Consider the following 20795-nt stretch of genomic DNA (forward strand, 5'->3'; position numbering starts at 1 on the left):
CTCTTATCCTTTTGTTTGGTTGGTATTTTTTTTTTGTGCTTGGCTTCTTTTACTCACCACCATAATTTTGAGTTTTATCCTCGTTGTTCTGTGTATCAGTCGTTTGTTTATTTTTCTTGTCGAGTAGTATTCTGTTGTATGGATACATACTGTGATTTGCTTACCCATTCAGCTGTTGATAAACATCGGGCATTTCCACCTTTCGGCCAGTATGACTGAAGTCGCTTTAAGGATTTGAGCCAGTCTTCCTGTCGATGCAGGTTTTTCTTTCTCTCAGAGTGGTTGTATGGTCGGTGAATGCTTAACTTTTTAAGGAACTGCCCAGCGGTTTTCCAAAACGCATGTGCCGTTTCATGTTTCTGCCGACTGTATCTGAGAGTGCTTTTGCTCCACACCCTCCCAGTCCTTGACATGGTTAATTTTATTAACTTTAGTCATTCGAGTGGCTGTTGAGTTGAGGTTTGAACTTGCCTTTCCCTGAAGACCGATGACATTGGGCATCTTTGCATGTGCTTATTGGCCACTCATCGATCTTCCCTGAGAAATCCTGTCTTCTGAAATCTTTTGCCCATTTTTAAAATCGGGTTTCTGTCTTCTTTGTATTGAATTATGAGAATCTTTGTTGCAAATACAAGTCTCTAGTCATATATATGTTGTAACTATTTTTTTGAATTAGTGGCTTTGTCTTTTCATTTTCTTGGGGGGGGGTACATTTTGAAGAACAGCTGTTGTTAATTTTGATAAAGTCCGACTTATCAGCTATTTTATGGTTTGTGATTTTTGTGTTCTAGCTAGGAAATCTCTGCATTGCCCAGAGTTGCAAAGATTTTCCCTTAGGTGTAACAGATCTGTACACTCTGCTGTGTTTGGAAATATTCTGAAACATCTCCATTATCTCTTCCTTCCTTTGTCTCATTATTTCCTAGTTACCGTCTCTAGCCAGAAACCCAGATACTTTTGTGATGTAATTTTCCCTTAAGGTTCTGTCCCATTATCTCTCTGCACTAAAGCTTCTCTCTAGCAAAACCACTATATTTGTTGTTCTAATGAAAATCCTCACCGCCTGAACTTTGTTCTCACCCTTTCCTCTGACTCAGATATATGTTCTATTATTCCTTTAAGGTTTAGAGGAAGAAAACGTCTTAGCATGTAAACTCATTTATTGCCTTATTCATTCCTTTTCAACAAAAATATTCTGATGGCTCACTATAGGCCCAAGCGGGGGGCATAGGGCATGCAGGGCGTCTCTGGGCCTTACCCCTGTGCACTGAGAGTCCAGAGCAGAGCCTGGGAGTCTGAGACATCATCATGAGGACCTGCTGTCACGTCATCAGACCTGACCCATCATGTCGGGGGCTGACATGGTTTGCGCTACACCCTCTGAATTCTGAATCACCCTAGATATTAACACTTGTGGCTGATAGGGGCCAAAGGCTCAGGCTTGTTGCTGGGGAAGCTAGACTAGGGATGTGGCTTGTACCCAAGGCCACCCAAGACTTCTTATTCCTCCTCCACCCCATTAAACTTACCTACTGGGAAACCGACAAAGCAATGGCAGAAACACATGCCTCTCTTCCTCGGGACAGGGAGGGAGGAGTAATTGCTCAGAGAAGAGAGGAACTCGGGAGAGAAGATATATGCGCACACCAAGGCGGGCCAGGATACACTCATCCCAAATACGTGTCTCCCCATGTCTGCAGCCCAGGGAGCAGGTGAAGGGACTAGGGAAGCGGCAAACAGAAGGGCAGAGGCTTCCCCTCACCTGAGACTTCTGTAGAGATTTTATGTCACAGGAGGAAGCTCTCTGGACTCAAGCAGCAAATGGCCAAGTTATTTCAAAGGCAAAGATTGTAAAAATTCTATAGAAAATATTATGGTCAAACAAAGGTCTATTTGACACAGTCTGTGGGTGCATGGTAGGTAGAGAGGTCTCTGGAAATCAGAGAACCATGAACTGGCTGCTGTTGGTCAGCCATTAGCAGTAAGATGGGGAACTGGTGTCAGAGTGGACGTCCACCGCATCGTGAAGGTCACGGTCCCATTTAGCTGACATCTCTGCTTGTGGCAGGACTTGTCTGATGCAGGAAGCAGAGTGCTCCTCTCCATTCTGGCACACGTCTCTCACCTCGCTGTGAACTGGCATTTTGAATGGCGCTGGCCTCTAGCTTCTGGACATCTCACTTAGCACCCTTCCTGCACTGTGGTGCAGGGTGCTAGACAGATAGGTAAGCTGAGGCCCAGTGAGACTGACCTTGATCTGTGCCCGGCCAGGTGATCGCCATGATCAAAGGCCTCCAGGTCCTCATGGGCAGGATGGAGAGCGTCTTCAACCAGGCCATCAGGAACACCATCTACGCGGCCCTGCAGGACTTCGCCCAGGTGACTCTGCGTGAGCCCCTGAGACAGGCAGTGCGGAAGAAGAAGAACGTTCTTATCAGGTGGGTCTTCAGATGGCCCTTTCCAGGGGTCACATCAAAAATCAGAGGTACTAGGTCCAGACCACAGGGGAAGTTCTTGGCTCTGTTAGCTTGAGCACCACCTCTGTACACACACATACCTCTCTAGCAAGTTCCAGCAAGTTCTAGGAGGCCTCCTTAGGAGATCAGACATTTGAAATGAATCAAGCCTCAGGCTCTGGGGTTGAAGTCTGTACCATCACTAGCTGTGTGCACTTAATCAAGTGACATAGTTTCTCTGAACCTCAGTTTTCCTCATTTGTGAAATGTGGAATATAATGGTACTTAACTTCATTGGCTGTTGGTATGATAAATTGAGGTAATCATTGTGTTGACCTAAGCACACGGCAGCACAGAGTAAGTATGCAACAAATGTAAGCTATTATTAAAACTTCAATCATACGGAAATGTAATTGGACTAATGAAATTCCCCTGTAATGAGAAGGAAAAATAGCCAGTGGGCATCAGAGTCGCCTGTGGTGCTTATTGAAGAGCAGACTTGTGGACCGTGGCTCAAGCCTGGGAAACCAGAACCTCTTGGCAGGGGGGCGGGGGGCAGGAATGAGCGTACTTCCACAGTGCCCAGGAATTCTAAGACAGGGTGTCCTGGGCCATCACAGACTCCAGCAACAGGGTTGCAGGGCCTCCTTCCAATGCTAAAACCAGGTCTGAGTATCGGTTCTTCCTTCCCAGTGTCCTGCAGGCAATTCGAAAAACCATCTGTGACTGGGAAGGGGGCCGAGAGCCCCCCAATGACCCGTGTTTGAGAGGGGAGAAGGATCCCAAGGGGGGATTTGACATCAAGGTGCCCCGGCGTGCTGTGGGGCCCTCCAGCACACAGGTAAGTGGCTCTGAGGCCAGCCATGGTAGTTCAGGGGCAGGGGATTTCAGGCAGGAGGGCAGGGTCCCCAGCAGTGCTAGTCTTACTCTGCCATCTTGTTTTAATTCAGGAGGGAGGACTACCAGCTTAAGATTCAGGAGACCTGGATTCTAGTCCTAGAAACCCATGTGACCTCAGGCACGCTGTACAGTCTCTTTGTGCCTCAGTTGTCTAATCTGGCAAATGGGGGTCATACCAGGACTGGCTCTCTCCTAGCTCTGCGAAGTATAGGCTTCAAAGCATAGGAGGAGTTTCCAGTAGACTCTGTATGCACCTACCTATGCTGTCCCTCTTCATGGAACCCAGGCCCCCTCACCCTGCATTGACATTCTAGCTTGGGAACTCAGGAGCTCAGCCTCTGACGTGCTGTGTGATCTTGGGCAAGTGCCGTGATCTCTCTGTACTCTGATTATCATCTCCATTTGGTGAAAAATTTGAAGGAGATCATGTTCCCGACCAAACATTATTACTATTATCCCCTCAAATGCACAAATATCAGAAGCCTGACCCCTTAGAGAAAGCCTAGTAATCGGAGATATTCAGAGTGGCTAAGCGAAGCTTCTGAACAAGAGGTCGCCTGTGATTTACCCAGAGTAGTCATTAAATTACACACACACACACACACACACGCACACAAGTCAAAAAGAATCTGGGCATCTTGGTTGAATCCTTGTCACTTCCTTAAGGATAAGCAACTCCTGGTAGGCTTTTTGAGGTATTAGAAAAAAAGCGTAAGGGTCCATCAAATGTTCAGGGGTGTTACAGGAGCTCCCCCTTGACTTGACCTTTCAGCCAGTCTCAGCTCTGCAGCCATGAATCTGAACCATCTGAGATAAGCTGTCTGAGCCCACCACCCCCCTTCTATGTGTGTGTGTGTATGTGTGTGTGTGTGTGTGTGTGTGTGTATGTGTCTGTGTCTGGGGAGGAGGGATCGGGCAGGACTGCTTCTCAGCACCGTAACTTCCCTTGGCTTCAGAGCCTGTGGGCCAGTGTGCACTGAACTTGTTGGCCTTGGAAATGCCAAGGAAGCTTCTATAAACACTTCTGTGTAATGTTCAGGACCAGAGGCCTCTCCAGCCTAGAATATCCTGGAGGGGCTAAGCAGGGCTTTTGGGTGTGTCTGTAAGTCCCAAGACTTGAGTGAGGGAGACACGGACAAGGCAGAAGGGAAACAGGAAAGGAGGATGAGACGAAGGACCCAACAGGCAGAGACGGAGGGAGAGGAGCAGAGGAGTGGAAGGCGTCTACACAGGTGGTCTGAGAGGGGAGTGTGACCAGGAGTTGACCCCCCCCCCCACCGCCGAATCCTGTGAGGTGGCACGGGTGCATCGGGTAGACCCCAACAGTCGGAGTTGGAAGAGCCCTTAGAGACAAGTGAGTCCCAGTATCCTCCCTGTTTTACAGATGGGGAAACTGAGGTCCAGAGAGGGGAAGTGACTTGTCTAAGTCACAAGGCGAGTCACAGGTGGAGGTGGGACAAGAACCCAGGTCTCCTGACTCCCACCCCGGGGCTCCTTGAGGGCCTTCCGAGCACAGTAGACAGGGGCACCTAGCCCAGCTGGGATGTTGGCTGACGCCCTGTTCAGTAGAAGTAGGTGGCGAGAGGATGGATTTTCAAATAGAATTCGATACAAATCCATCAATCCCACATGGACTGTACTTGAGGAATCCTTTTCTGGATAACTCCCAAGGCCATCATAAGAACGGTGCTTCTCAGTGCAGAGGGATGATCAGGCCCGCCCCTCCATGGGGCTGGCGAGGGTGGACCGGCCACCGTGCTAGCTCGCGGACAGTCACGGGAAGTGCTGCGGTAGGGGCATTGTGCCCCTTCCCTCTGTGGCTGCGCCCCCCCAGCCCGGGGCCTGGCTCATGGTGGGGACAGTCCTGGAGGAGATCTGGAGGCAGCCAGGACAGATGTGGTGGCAGAGGGAGGTTGGAGCTTCTGAGAGGTGGTCGGCAAGTGGCCCCTGGCACTCGCGGCGGCTTTCCCACCGTATACAATACCTCTTGCTTTTCTCTCTCTCTCTCTCTCTTTTCTCTCTCCCTCTTCCCTGTCTCTCCTGCCCTCCCATCCCCCCTCCTTTCTCCTATCTATGTCTTAGGCCTGCCAGTGGTCCCCGCGGGCTTTGTTTCACCCCACTGGTGGCACACAGGGCCGAAGAGGCTGCCGATCCCTGGTATAACACCGCCTGGCTGGGTTGGTTGGGGTACACTTCTCCAGGAGGCAGCAGGAATGGACTAGCCTGGCTCCTCAAGGCCCCTTCCAGCCCTAAGATTCAAAGGCATATGATGTGGAAAGATCTAGATTAGCACTTGCACCCTTTGCACTTAAGGCCCTCTGTAAGTGGGAGTTGGTTGTCTAGTAGACCTCCTGTGTAAGTACCTGTCTTCACCCGCTTTCCACCCAGGATTTTGGTTGGCTGTGCGATGCAGCTGGCGCCACCAGAGGGCGCCATCCTCAGCAATGGATTCAGAGTGCTAAGGATCAGGAGCTTGAGGTGGTGGGGTGGGGGGCTTGCTCTGATCAAATGGCATTTCGCAGTTCCTCAAAATATTAGAGCTGGAAGGGCCTGGTTTGAGAAAGCATCTGGTGCAACCCCTCATGTTAGCAGATAAGAAAACTGAGGCCCAAATTGGGACTTTGTTGCCCAAGATCACACAGCAAGACAGTAGCAGTACCTGGCCCTCGACCCAAGTCTAGGGCTCAACCCATGGTGCCACCCAGCCAACCAGTAAAGCAGAGACTGACTCCAGAGTGATGTGAACTGGGGTTCTCCTCTGATGCCCACGCCCTTGGCCAAGCAGAATGGGCAAAAACCTAGGCCTTGAATGACCTAGTATCAGGCCCTGGGCAGACTTTCCTTCCTGGGCTGGCCAGTCTCCCTCCTGAGGGTTTACATGTTCCAGATTCACTTCTCCAACCCTAAACTGGTGCTTCCTTAAGACAGTGCTTTTTAAGAGCAGACATCTGCAGGAAAACAGAAAAACATAAATACAGCTCAGAGACCTTTACCCCAGGGTGGAGGGCCAGCCCCTGACCTTCTCGTCTTACTTTCTTTTTCAAGCTGTACATGGTGCGGACCATGCTCGAATCACTCATCGCAGACAAAAGTGGCTCCAAGAAGACGCTGAGAAGCAGCCTTGATGGACCCATCGTCCTCGCCATAGAGGACTTCCATAAGCAGTCCTTCTTCTTCACGCACCTGCTCAATATCAGTGGTGAGTCACCGTGTCCAGGCAGTGGGGAGAGGATGAGGGTCCCAGGTCCCAGACCCACTAAGGCTTTGGACCAAAAGTTGTAAAAGAACACAAACAAACAAACAACAACAACAAACCCAAAAAACGTGGTCATTGATCAAAAGAGGCACATTTTGCTACCGAGATTTAAAAAAAAATGCACCCTTTCTGGTGGTCTTGGAAAGGCCAGACTCAGTCCAGCTATTCTCACTCTGTTAAATTTGTCTGGTCTTAGTCACCTCTACTAAGGACTTTATTAAAATCAGCAGCACACCCGGAATGACCAGGCATTTGGTCAGTCTTTTGTTTCTGAGCAGTAGCTTTGAGCTGATTAGTCTTGCTGCTTGTAGCAAAGGAGGCTTCTAGGCTACACCCAGCCCTGTGTCCCGTTTCCTGTGTCCCTGTTAGCAGGACGACTGGGCAAGGTGGGCGGGGGGCGTGCGGAGAGCGGTATCCAGGGCCGTGGAAGGGATAATGCGTCTGTCGTTACTGAGAACTTCTCCATCAGAATGCAGACCAGGGCCCTCCAAGGCTCCTAAGCGGATAGAAGCCAGAATTACCATGTACAAGGAGGCCTCACTGTGGGTTTTTAGGATGACCTTGTACGGGGATCGTGGAGATTGCGGGCGCCTCTACATTTCTAAAACATCACTGCTCTCCTCCTGCCTGGGGCTGCTACCATGAGCTTAATAAATGCTGTTTTCTAAATAGGTATTAGACTGACCTCCAGGTACAAGCGAGTGGGACCTACTGATCAAGTCGTACTTAATGAGCACCTGCTGTGTAGTAGTGTAGGGGTAAGAACAAAAAAGCAGTAAGAACAAGTTAATAACAATAAGAGCAAAGATCTTTTGGTGCTTCTGTGTATAAGCCACGACTCTCTCCTTTATGCTTTCAGAAGCCCTGCAGCAGTGTTGTGACCTCTCTCAGCTCTGGTTCCGAGAATTCTTCCTGGAGTTAACCATGGGCCGGCGAATCCAGTTCCCAATTGAAATGTCCATGCCCTGGATTCTAACAGACCATATCCTGGAAACCAAAGAACCTTCCATGATGGAGTAAGAGGCAGGCTTGGGTCCACAAGGAGGTTCCCAGGGTGCAGATGGAGAGTAGTTTGCCTCACAGCTCTGTTCTTTCCAGAACTTTCCAGATTAGGCAGTGTGCCCTTCTAGGGAGAACGCTCATCCCAAGGATCAGGTCACACTAGATCTGACTCAGCCTTGCAGATAGGCTCAGGATTGTACCGGCCCAGCTGCCCTTCCTGGGTTCTGTCCATCTCAAAGCAGCTGTGCTTGGAGGATAGTCATCTCTGGGGACCAGGAAGCTAATGTCCTTAACTGCCACCTCAATTCTTTTGGTCCCAGACTCATTTTTTCAGGCCTTGGATTTATTAACATCATGAATGTTCAAATTCTACAGGCAGACTGTAAAGTAAGGCATTCCTGAGGCAGCCTGGAAACATCCAAGTGCTGGGAGGCTCTCTCTTCCCAACCCCAAGCTTGTTCCCATGTTCACCCAACCCTCTGTGTTTCCCAAGCTGCATCAGTTGGCTTGCCTTTGGAGAGATTCGTAAGCTGCTGGCCTCTGCTTTTCTCTCTTCAGGTACGTCCTCTACCCCTTGGACCTGTACAATGACAGCGCCTACTATGCTCTGACCAAGTTTAAAAAGCAGTTCCTGTACGATGAGATTGAAGCCGAGGCAAGTGATACGCTTCTTGTGTTCCTGTAATCTTATTCCGAGAGTCCGGACTTTTTAAATCTGTAGCTATCAGCACAAAGTGGGTTGTCTTAGTCCACTCGAAGGCTGCTGTACCAAATTACCCCAGACCGAGTGGTTTATAAACAGCAGAAATGTGTTTCTCACTGTTGTAGAGGGTAGAAGTCTAGATCAGGGAGCCAGCACTGTTGGGTGAGGGCAACTTTCTGGGTCACAGACTTCTTCTCATAGTCCTTGCATAGTGGAAGGGGTGTGGGAGCTCTCGGCAGTCTCGCTCTCTCTTTTTTTTTTTTTTTTTAAGATTTTTATTTATTTATTTGACAGACAGAGATCACAAGTAGGCAAAGAGGCAGGCAGAGAGAGAGGAAGGAAAGCAGGCTCCCTGCTGTGCAGAGAGCCCAATGCAGGGCTCGATCCCAGGACCCTGGGATCATGACCTGAGCTGAAGGCAGAGGCTTTAACCCACTGAGCCATCCAGGTGCCCTCACTCTCATTCTTTTTTCTTTTTTCTTTTTAATTTTTTTTCCATTCTTTTTTTAAAGATTTTATTTGTTTATTTATTTTAGAGAGAGAGAAAGAGCGCATGCACACAACTGGAGGGAGGGGTCGAGGGAGAACATCTCGAGCAGACTCCACGCCGAGCGTAGAGCACAGTGTGGGGCTTGTTCTCACCACACCCAATCTCTTGGACACTTAACCGACAGAGCCACACAGGTGCCCCGGGTCTCTCTCTTATAAAGCACTAATCCCATTCAGGAAGGCTCTACCCTCATGACCTAATCACCTCCCAAAGGCTTCATCATCTAATACCCTCACTTTGGGGGATTAGAATCTCAACATACGAATTTTGGGGGAACACACACATTCAGACTGCAGCAGTGCGGGATCAGTGACTGGTTCTGGAGAGTGATCTCTTTTTATGACTTTTTCTTTAAGATTACAATACGGTTGACACCAAATGCTACATTAGTCTCAGGTGTACAACACAGTGATTCTACAACTCTGTGTATCCTGCTGTGCTCACCACAGATGAGCTGCCACCTGTCCCCACGCAGAGCTATTATAGTATCATTCACTACACGGAGGGTGGTCTTTGCAAATAATGATCATCAAAAAGGACCCAGACCAAGAGGATGGTCTTTCTTTTTTCAAATGTATTAAGGGACAGCAGATGATGGAACTACATGAGTAAAATTAATTTTCTAATAGGTCTTTTATGGTTGAATTATTTGGCTAATAATAATAACAATAGCAATATCATGTATCAGTTTTTATACATTTACAACTTGCCAGGTGCAAGGATAACCATGGTAGAGAGAGACTTTTTCAATAACCTTCACAGCAATTTAAAGAGGAGTATGCTATTATCTGTTTTACAGGTAATAAGTCTTAGACTTGAAGTGGTCAGTTATTGTTATGCCAAGGTCACACAGCTTAGGGTGTCACTGGCTAGTCCTACTAGGACTGAAGAAACCATCCTTCCAACTATACGCTGTTTATTAGAGAGTCACTCAGTAGCTTTATTTCTCTGATGGTCAGGATAAGCTAGGTTATGCTGCAGTAACAAATAATCACAAGTTCTTAGTACCTTGAAATCAAAGGCTTATTTCTCCATTATGGGTTGGTTGGGGACTCTGGTCCATATAGTCTTCAAGTCAGGACCCACATGGAACATTCACTAATTGCCGTGGCAGGGGGAGGTGTTCTTGGTACTTAAAGCTTCCACCTAGAAATGACACATGTCATTGGTCAAAGCAAGTCTCATGACCACACCTCCTTTTCAGAGAGGAGCAAGGAAGTACAACCCTGCCACGTGCAAGGACCAGAAGCACGAGGCCAATAGTAGTGATGGCTACCAAACTTTCTCAGTCTTGCCTTCTGGGAACTGGGTTGGTAGTCTTGGTTCGGCTTAACTGCATGGGACTATATAAACACAGACTGAGGCCCATTAGGTGAAAATGTCATAGAAATTCATGACATTCTTTCTTTCTTTTTTTTTTTTTTAATAAAAAATATTTACTTATTCGAGAGAGATCACAAGTACGCAGAGAGACAGGCAGAGAGAGAGGAAGGGAAGCAGGCTCCCTACTGAGCAGAGAGCCTGATGCAGGGCTTGATCCCAGGACCCTGAGATCATGACCTGAGCTGAAGGCAGAGGCTTAACCCACTGAGCCACCCAGACGCCCCACATTCTTGTTTATAAAGTAAAGACATGAACGTTTCGCCACCAATTTAGTCTGACAGCTTATGTATCTCAAAGGAGATCTAGTAGAGATGCTGCTTGCTTTCTCTAGCCTCCGATTTCTATGGGAGTTAAAGATCTTCATGGGCCCCGATACAGATCTCTTCTCCCAAGCACAGAGTTGGGAAGAGAGATTCCAGGAGACCAGTGAATGGGTTTCATCTCAGCTCTGACAACTTCATGTTCTGACATGATCTTATATACTTGTGTTCTCCAGCAGGTGAAAAACAAAACAGATCTAGAGTGTCATGTGGCCAAGTAAGATTTTTAAAATAAATGGAAAGAAAGCACACAACCAGGCAGGCCCTGGGTAATATTTCGAGGGCATGTGGCCAAAGTACACATTGAGATCCCCAACTTGTGGCCTGCCCCCTTTCTCTTTCTATCCCCCAACTCTATCCTGCGTGACAAAGGGCTTCGTGTGCATGGGTGTGGATAGCCAAGCTGTGGCTGCCACCGCTGCCCACAAACCGTGGCCCCTGAGCTAACTCCCGACACCTGCCATGGGGTCCACCCTCAGGGGTGATCCCAGGTAGAATAGCAGACAGGCCTGGAAGGGGCTTGGGCTTCTGGGGCAAGGACTCTCAAGGCTTAGGGTATGAGTGGGCACCCCCACCTTGACTCTGTAGGTTCTTCAATTGGAGGATGGCCCAGTGGGGACCCTTGAAACACAAAGTCCAGAGCAGAGGCCTTGGTTCACTGCAGATGAGGGCAGAGCTGCACATAGCTCTGGGTTGCATGTTCAGAATAATATCTGGGGTGTAAAATCAGAGATACAGGAGCCCCTCAGATAAAGAATTAACTTTCTGGAGCTGAGAATTTGGAAGATCAGTCACCTAAATGGGCTCCGTTGGGCAGTCCCACGGCGCCCCGCACCCACGCAGCCCCGGCTCATCGAAGCCCCAGCCTTGGCTGCTTCTTGCCCTCTGTGGACGGTTTCGTTTTGATCCTATGTCCGACATGAACGTCTCACCCAAGCCTCATGGTCTGCCACCGATGTGAAAAGTTGCTGAAATGGCACAAGCATCCTGTATTCATTAAGAACCAAACGTTTTTAATGAAACTTTAAGTTTGGAAAAAAGAGATTTTTCCGTTTCCAAGGACATCCGATTCTTCCTTGGTCAAGCAAGGGCAAATAGAGTGAAAGGGAAAGGCGAGGAAGTCCAGCAGGAGAGAGGATGGGTGGAAGGATGTGAGCGAATACAGGGTATGAAGAGCCATCTTGCTTCCCCGAGGAGGGCTGTTCCCCAACAGCTCTTTGGACTTTGCCTTCTCTTTGCCTAAGGGCCTTGAAAGTGAGGGACCAAACCTCTTAACTTACTTAACTCCGGAATCTTTTTTTTTTTTTTTGCTATTCAAAGTGTCTTGCCCCACAGCACACAATACCACCCAGCAATCCCCTTGCGTCTCACGTATAATGTAAGCTAGACACGCACAGCTGACGTTCCTGCTTCCCTGTCCCCAGGTGAACCTGTGCTTTGATCAGTTTGTCTACAAGCTGGCGGACCAGATCTTCGCCTACTACAAAGCCATGGCTGGCAGGTACGAGGGTCCCGGGGCTGTGAGCAGCAAGCGTTCTCAGCCGGCCCCCCATGAGACATGGTTTCTTGTCATAAATCCTCTCTCCTTCTTTAGCCACTGAGCGATCCTGTGGGCGATTCTGTGGGCCTGGACTGGGTGATAAAATACAGAAGAGAGGAAAATAGGCAGGTTTGGTGCTGCCCCTCATGGAGCTTACAGTTTAGGAGGGATATCAGACATTAATACAAACCCATAAGAGCACAACGAAAGTGAGGTTGCGTGCTTCCCACGAAGGAAACATTCATGGTAATCTGTGAATCTATGACAGTTAAACCAGAATTAGACGTTGGGGTGAGGAACTAGAAAGGCTGTCCTGAGCAAGAATGGGTATATAAAGGCCAGATAGGAGACTGGTGAAGAAGTCGGGGTAAGATACTCTTCATGGGTTGGGAGGCTCATTGGTAGTGCCAGTATGTGTGGATTGAGTGAATTCCTGGGTTTCAAGAACCCATAACAGTACCGGTCAAGAACAACCTCAAAGTAGGTATCTCCCTTCTTACCTGAAACCCAATGTACAAACCAGTTGTGTCAAGAATAGTTACTCAACTGTCATAAATTATATTTCTTCCCACATGGGGCATTTGCTTCCTTTTGCTTTGACAGCTAGAGTTGGTGTGACATACTTCAGATAGGAGTTGATGTCAGAACACACCAGTTTCTGTTAACACAGATGCACATTGAGTGAAGTGAACAGCTCTTGATGATGGAAAGTACACAAAGCATGTACTTCCAGGGAAGACACAGGTTACACAGCCCTCCATGAAGTAGTCACTTAGCACGTATCTGGGTTGTATAGGATGCAGTTACAACAGGGCGCTGGGCTTCCAGTGTCTCTAAGATGATTCTCCTTTCAAATATGCTGTATACACAAACTCAGACTTGCCAAACCCTGGGTCTTTGCATACTGAGTTTACAGAATATTCTAATCTGAAAAAATGCCCCTGAATCTGTACTACTCCCTATAAGATCAGTGGTTTCCAAAATTATGGGGGGCTGGGCGAGATTGAGAGAGCTGAGGAGAGTCCCAGAAAGCACGTCAGGGAAAGAATGATCCAGGTCAGTGCTGTCCATTAGAAATGCAGTGGAACCACAGATGTGAGCTGCAAGTGTCATTTTACATTTTTTATAGTAGTCATATTTTAAAAAGGAAAGAATAATAGGTGAAATTAATTTGAGTAATATATGTTATATAATCTAGTATATCTAAAATATGGGTTCAACATGAAATCAATATACAAATTATTAAAGAGCTAGTTTTCTTGTTTTTTTCTAAGTCTTCAAAATCTAGTGTGTGTTTTATACTGCTAGCACATCTCCACCCAGACCCACCACATTGCAGGTGCCCGGTAAGATCCCGTAGCTGGTGGCCACTGTCTGTGCCTGATGGTGTAGGCTCAGATGACGTCACTTTCCTACCTAAAGCCCTTCAATGGCTGCCAGTGACATCTAGAAAAATCTAACTTCTTTACTGTGGTTGACGTCCCATGTGATCCGGCCCCCAGGTTAACTTTTTTTTTTTTTTCAAGATTTTATTTATTTATTTAAAAGAGTGAGGGCGTGAGAAAGCACAAGCCAGGGAAGGGACAGAGGGAGAGGAGGAGCAGACTCCCCACTGAGCAGGGAGCCCAAAAAAGGGTTTGATCCCAGGACCCCAGGATCACGAAGGAAGACACTTAACGATCAGAACGATCAGAGCCACCTAGACACCCCCCCCCCCGCAGGTTAATTTTATCAATTCATTTTTGCATCATGGTCTCCAGCATGCCTGGTCCTTTATGCATACTGACCAGCTTTTCTTTTCTTTTATCTGCCAGAAACACTCTTCCCCTCCAGATCTTAATATTTTCAGCATTTGGGAGTCCATCCAGCCAGACTGTTTTAGAGAGGCTTTTCCTGACCTCCAAACACTGAATGATCTTATTTTATTAGTTTCAGAGCACTATTACTCTGCAGTCTGTATCTCGGTATGAAAAGTGATAATAGTACATCTACAGAAGATTGCCATGAGATTAAAAATGACTGTGTACACGCAGGTGTGCGCCTGATAAGTCGTAAATGCTGTGCAGTTATTTCCTCTTCCTTGAAATTATTTTATTCCTTTATTTATCCAGTTACTAGTTTCTCTTCACTAGGCATAAGCTCCATGAGGACGGGAACTTTGTGTCCCCGGTACCAGAGTATTCCCTGGGATATAACAAGCATGCACTCGATTGCTTTTTTGGTAAACGAATAAAAGAGGGAAGTGGTTCCACTTCTGTGTTGCTTGTCTTCAACTTAGAAATAATGCTTCATGTTGAGCTTTGTGGTTAAAAAGAAATCTGCATTTTGCTCTAATGCAAAAAACAGTTGTAATTGAAATACATAAGCTAGCGCTTCCTAGAGTAGACCCTCTGGTCGGAAATAGATGTGGCTGGGTGTCTGAAAACCATCCACGGTCATGTTTACTGGCCTTACGTAACTTTTCTCCCTTGCAGCGTCCTGTTGGATAAACGTTTTAGGGCTGAATGTAAGAATTATGGAGTCATCATTCCATACCCACCGTCCAACCGCTATGAAACACTGCTGAAACAGAGACATGTACAGGTACGGTTAAGGAAGCCAGAGGGCAAATGGGACAGGCTAGAGAGTAGCCGTGAAGTGAGCGGGGAGATTGGAGATCAGGACCGCATACTCTCCACCCCACATGCCACCCGTGTGGACTTCTGAGCTTAGGTGTGGCACAGCCTCAGTCTTATAAGCGATAAAGAGGCGTTGACATCCTGTGGTTCAGGTTCTGGCTTCTCAGTCCACCTGCAGCTCACCTCTGGCTAGTCATGGCCACTAAAGCCTTTGTCTTGTCATAAGCCGTGGTTCACTTCTTTCCATGGGGGCTGCCGCTCAGAAACAAGTAAATCTCTTCCTGAGCAGGGCCCGCACGCTGGTCAGAAACAGGTAAATCTCTTCCTGAGCAGGGCCCACACGCTGGTCCAAGCGAAGGCAGGCTGCTTCGGGCTTTAAAATGAAGCGTGTCCGCCAAGCCCATGCTAGAAATCAGTTTGTTTTTGTGGAGTTGCTTTCTGTTCACATTTGACCCCAGATGTAGAGGCAATAAATGCTGCCAGGAGCTCAGACACATATTCCTGCTTTAAAATGTTCACGTGAGGCAGGCAGGCAAAATACGAGATATTCCCACTGTCAGCCACGAGGAGCTGGTACGGCCTTGATGCCGTGACCGCCACGCTCAGGATGTGGGGCACGGGATTTGTGGGGCAGACCCAGGTGAAGGGCCACAGCCGAGAAGTGCCCTAGGTGCAGAGGAAGGGGTTACCCTGGAAACCCTGGGCGTTTTCATTGCCGTGAGAAATCAAAGGGAAGTGGAGAATAATGAGAGGGAAGAACGTATCTTCACCTCTGTCAGCAGGAGGAGCTCAGTGCTTTCCCTCTGGCCTCTCAGGAAATCCAGCCATCAGTTCCTGTTGCAGCCAGAATTAGCCATAGAACATTAAATACTAAGAGCTTCAGGTGTGTACAAGGTGCCTGCTGGGGGGTCTTAGTCAGTTGGTAGACAATCTCCCAAAAGAGAAATAGAAAGAAAAAAAAAATTAAGACCCCTTTTGGGCACCTAGTAAAGCGCAGTGCCCACAGCGGGTACCGAGTAGATGTTTACTGCTATTTGCACAGCATCTGTGATGATGCCTACATGGGTGTGCCCTGGTGGGAATTAGCAGAAGTTCCATTTTCCATCCAGCCCTGCATTCTCATGCTTGTGTACTCATCCCCATAAAGGCCGGCAGTAGGCCCTTGCTGCTGGAGCTGCTACTCTCTGGTGATGGAGGTGGGGCACAGGATCGTTGTGGGAAGGACCTCATGGCTAAATTTAGGATGTCAACGTTGCATGGCGTGCCGGAGCTTGTCCTGAACCTTTCCAACAGTCTGGAGGCACCCTGTTTTTTCTCAGCTTCTTATATTTCAAACTTACAGGAGTTGAAGGAAAAACACAATGAATATATATATATATATATATATATATATATATGTGTATATATATATATATACTCTACAGGCAGATTTGTGATCATTAATATTTTACCCAATTGGTTTACTTTCTCTTATATACATATTTTTTTCTTTCTCATGAATACAGTACAAAAAATAAAATAGTTAGGAATAATCCTCGGACACTTAGCCAAGAGCCATATATGAATATGCATGTGTATGTGTGTGTATGTGTCTAAAATATAGGTAAATAGTATATAAATATATAAATAGTATATAATATATATTATAAACATAACATATAATGAAATAGCATATAAATAGTAAATACATAAGTAGTAAATAAATATAGCATATATAAATAATTTAAAAGAATACATATATATGTAACATTAAATTATATTTATGTTTTAAATATATGAACTCTTTTTCTTAACCATTTGAGAGTAAGTTGCAGATGTCATGACACTTTACCCATGAATACCTCAGGATATACGTCCTAAGAATGAGGGTATTATCTCATAATCAAGATAGAATGATCATACTCAGGATATTTAACAATACTGTTTTCTGCATAGAGTCCCCATTTGGCCCAGTAATGTTCTTTATGCTTTTAATCCAATTTCTTATGTTGCATTGCATTTAGTTGTCATGTGCCTATGAGAACCTTAAATAACTTCTCTCCCCGTCACTTCCATGCAGCTTTTGGGTAGATCAATCGACTTGAACAGACTCATTACCCAGCGCATCTCTGCTGCCATGTATAAATCCTTGGACCAGGCCATCAGCCGCTTCGAGAGTGAGGACCTGACTTCCATCGTGGTACGAGACTGGGGGCCCGTGGGAGTTCTGCCCTGGGATTCCTTAGACTTGAAGCCTAGTTGGAGGCATTGCTAGCCTAGTACAGAGCTAGTTGAAGAGAAGCAGTTAGTCTCTTTCCCAGCTGAATGGACCGGGGTTGGGGAGGAGGGGACTTAAAAAGAATGAGAGTGATCTTAGTCTCCTGAGTGCCTTGAGATCTCTGACATGCCTAGCCCTGGGGCACAGCTGCTTATACTTTGGGTTCCAAAGTCCTTTGGATTTCAGAGCTGAGCCGGTGCAGGGGAGGTCCTGAGAAGCTAGGGAAGGTTGCACACAGGGTGGGCATCATGGGTGTGCAGTATAGGGTCAGAAGGGCTCTGTGCTGGGTTGACTGCTCTGCTATTGTCATCTTGAAATCCTTAGTTTTTTAACAAGGGCTCCCACGTTTCCAGTTTGCTCTGGGATCTGGAAACCCTGTCATTGATCCTGATGCACGAGCAAGGAGCAGGCTCCCTTCATTGAGATGCTCTCTGCTCATTCTTCCTCTCCAAGGATTAGAATAAACTTGATCAACCAGTCCGCATCAACAGAAGATTTTAATGTCTCAAAAGCAGATGAGTGGGAGGAATGAGAGAAACAGAAAATCACCATGAGAATGCCACAGTGACAATTGTGGGCAAAATCCAGCAATGGATGCTAAAATTAGTAGGTGGGACTTTAAAAAGCACATTTTATGGTTCCTCTTGTTACAAGGTCCTTAGAGTAGTCATATGCATAGAGACAGAAAGTGCGATGGTGATTACGGGGACAAGGGTGTTAGTGTAAGGAGTTTTGGTTGAGGGAAATTAAGTTCTGGAGCTCAGTGGTGGTATGGTGGCACAGTCATGTGAGTGAACTGAATTCCACAGAGCTATACACTCAAAAATGGTGTCAGTGGTAAGTCTTCTGTTACTTACATTGTAGATATAAAAATATAAATATTTTTTAAAATGTAAAATATAAATGGAATTTTTTATAAAAATAAAAAATAAAAACATAAATGTAAAACTGACCACAATTTTAAAAATTACTCAAAAATTAAAAAAAAAAACAAAGAAACAAACAAAAAAAGAAGCAGCTGGATTCTTGCATAGTCTCAAACTATCTCCTTCAAGATATTTATGAACTCCAAGAGGAAGATTAGTAATTTTACCGTGGGAACACCATCTTAACCAAGCATCAAAAGTCAACAACACTGGCAATAATCTATATTCATGTAACCCCTGCTGTGTATTCTTCTGTGGTATTCTTGCTGAAAGGCATCTTCTCAATCTAATCATGAGAAAATATCAGGTAAACCCCAATTAAATGGCATTTAAAAAATGAACAGCAATCCTCAAAAGCATCCAGATCATAAAAAGACGAAGACTGAAAAATGTCAGTGATTGAAAAAAGTCTAAGAAGACATGACAACCAGAAGCAGTGTGGGATTCCAAATTGAATCATAGAACAGAGAAAGGGACCCTCGTGGAGAATCTGGCGAAATCTGAGTAAGTTGTGTCATTTAGTTAATAGAAGGGGACCAATGTCAATTTCTGACTTTAAATAATTATGCCAAGGTTGTGTAAGCTGTTAACATTGGGGAAATTGGGTCAAGGATATGCAGGAACTCTGCTATTTCATTCACAGAAAAGTGAGTCTAAAATTATTTCAAAATTTAAAAAATTTTGTTTTTTAAATGGACAAAGTGGTTTTGTTTGTTTGTTTTTAAAGTGACTACAGACTAGGGCTCTAGAGTCAAAAAGACCTGGGGTCCCAGTCCTGGACCTGCTACTTAGTAGCCGGCAATTGTGGCCAATTACTTAATTTCTACAGGCTCATTTCCCTATCTACATGATGGAGGAATATTAGAATCCATCATACAGTGTTTTTATAAGGATGACTCTCTCCCTTGCACTTAATAAATAACAGCTTCTGGGAAAAAAAAAAAAAAGTGAGAAAAAGAAAGGGAAAAAAAAGATAGGAGCATAGAAATTTGGGGCTACAATGAGATATTCTCAGGGTGAATTTTCAGCAGCGTTTCCTACAAGGACTTGCCCCCATCTACCCACCTAAGTCCTGGGTCAATTACTTTAGGAGACTTCCATATAGCGCATGATCTTCTGGGAGATTTATTTTAAGAAGTAGATTTTTCTTGAAAGGAAGGAAGGAACAGGTTTTTCTTTGTTGATGCCAGAATGTTAGCAGTGATCATCTCCCAGGGATGGGATTTTCTGTTTTCATCTTTGTTGTTTATCAGTAGCTTCAAGCTGTCCAGTAATGAATGGGCATATCTCATGGTTTGGGGTGTGTGTGGGTGTCCACAGCCTCTTCCCATCCCTTGAAAGGCACTGAATGTTCTTTTAGCTGAGAGCAAAATCAAAACAAGCAGTGAAAGCTGTTGTTTATCAGGTGAGAACATCAGCCCCTGGGGAGGAGCCACTCCCTTCGAAGACCAGGAAGAGGAGACCCCAGGGATGGTCTCTCCTGGGAGGTCGGGAGGCCCCTACTGGCCTTGGCTGAGAAGCTTCTGCCTCTTCTGAGAAACGCCTGCAGAATCTGCTCCCTCAGCCCTTCCCTCCACCTTGGAAACTCCATCCTGAGCTGGGAAGGCAGCTTGATGAGGCCAAGCTGGGAGGGTGACAGAGATTTCTTCAGTCAGCCATCCTCATCCTACGCAGTCAAGCAAATAGATTCCCGGAGAGATCCGACACTGAATCTGAGGGCTGGCAGCTTGCAGGCTGTGTTTTGTTTCTGCTGCAGAGCACATGTGAAATTTTGAGCCAACATTTAACATTTGGAAGAATCTGAATAAAAGTGCAGAAGCTTTGGCAACCTCACACCAGCCTTTCCAGATGGCAGCGATCATCTAGAAATGACTAGACGATCTCGTCAGCCGCGCTGTGCTCTCTTCAGCTTGCGGCCAGCCCCGCTGGCACACCTTTTTCCTGTGTAGGACCTTCCATGCCCTGCGGCACCTGACTTCGAGACCCCTGTTCTTCTCGCCCGCCTGGGGCTGCAGAGCTGGTCAGCAGTCCGGTGTGGCTGACACAGCTTTTCTGGCTCCTGTCCAAGAGCTCTCTCCACTCTTCACAGAAGTCGCCCCACCAAGTGTTTCATGTCCCCAGTTCTGCTTCTCTGTGTTCCCCCCAGTAAACCAGCTCTACTGCAGAAAACTGAGACCCTCTCAGAAGGTGGCTGAACCTCTCATGAGAGGCCTTTTCTACCTGTGCCAAGCTTGATGCCCTGAGCTCCACATCCTAGAGGCAAGTGCCCTCTTGTAATTTAAAGGCCGGAAGAACACCGGTGAGGCCAACACAAGGCTTGGATTACCTATCAGAAACCTCGATAGGATCACCTATCAGAAACTGTTGCGTGGCGGGAGAAGTGGACCCACGTTTCCAACAGCCCCACATCAGCAGCATTGAGAATTCCCTCCTGCGGTCTCCCGCGTAAATGCTGACTCGCATTTGTGAGACTTAAAATCACAGAACATTAGAACAGAAACTGTTGCCTGGTTCTTCGCTGGCAGTTAATCTTCCTGGTAACACGGTTCCTCAGTGTGCATGGGACTCCGTAAAGTCATTGATGTTTACTCCATTTATTTTATATATTTCATTTTTTTACCCATCCGAAGTGAATGGGCACAGAGGGTCCAGCTTGGTAGGCCCCAAGAGACCGAAGCTGAGAGGTGATTCTGTGTCTCTGTCCTTCATCGACTTCACGGTGCACAGGGGCTGGAGACTTGCTCTTCCAGCTGCCATTCCAGAACTGAAATCTAGATTTTGACCTTCTTTTGAAAGACCGTGAGCGCTGGCCTCACTGAGCCCATTCTGAGGAGGCAACAGCTCTGTGGAGTTAAGTAGCAGCTCCACACTTGTCTGGCCAGAC

The 20795-nt window shown here is 46.7% G+C and overlaps 1 protein-coding gene across 3 annotated transcripts in view; it reads left to right on the forward strand.

Annotated features, from left to right (window-relative positions):
- Positions 1-20795, forward strand: part of CYFIP2 (cytoplasmic FMR1 interacting protein 2) — a 124502-nt gene that overhangs the window by 46392 nt on the left and 57315 nt on the right. For 2 of the 3 annotated variants that reach the window (XM_059417244.1, XM_059417245.1), the window contains exons 14-22: positions 2272-2438; positions 3150-3297; positions 5439-5513; positions 6402-6555; positions 7472-7628; positions 8173-8269; positions 11995-12071; positions 14585-14693; positions 16788-16907. In XM_059417244.1, coding sequence (XP_059273227.1) covers positions 2272-2438; positions 3150-3297; positions 5439-5513; positions 6402-6555; positions 7472-7628; positions 8173-8269; positions 11995-12071; positions 14585-14693; positions 16788-16907 — 1104 coding nt within the window. The remainder of the gene's footprint in view (positions 1-2271; positions 2439-3149; positions 3298-5438; positions 5514-6401; positions 6556-7471; positions 7629-8172; positions 8270-11994; positions 12072-14584; positions 14694-16787; positions 16908-20795) is intronic. The other variant, XM_059417246.1, reaches the window with a different exon arrangement.

This window comes from Mustela nigripes, chromosome 12 (genome assembly GCF_022355385.1).
Source record: "Mustela nigripes isolate SB6536 chromosome 12, MUSNIG.SB6536, whole genome shotgun sequence".
NCBI lineage: Eukaryota > Metazoa > Chordata > Mammalia > Carnivora > Mustelidae > Mustela > Mustela nigripes.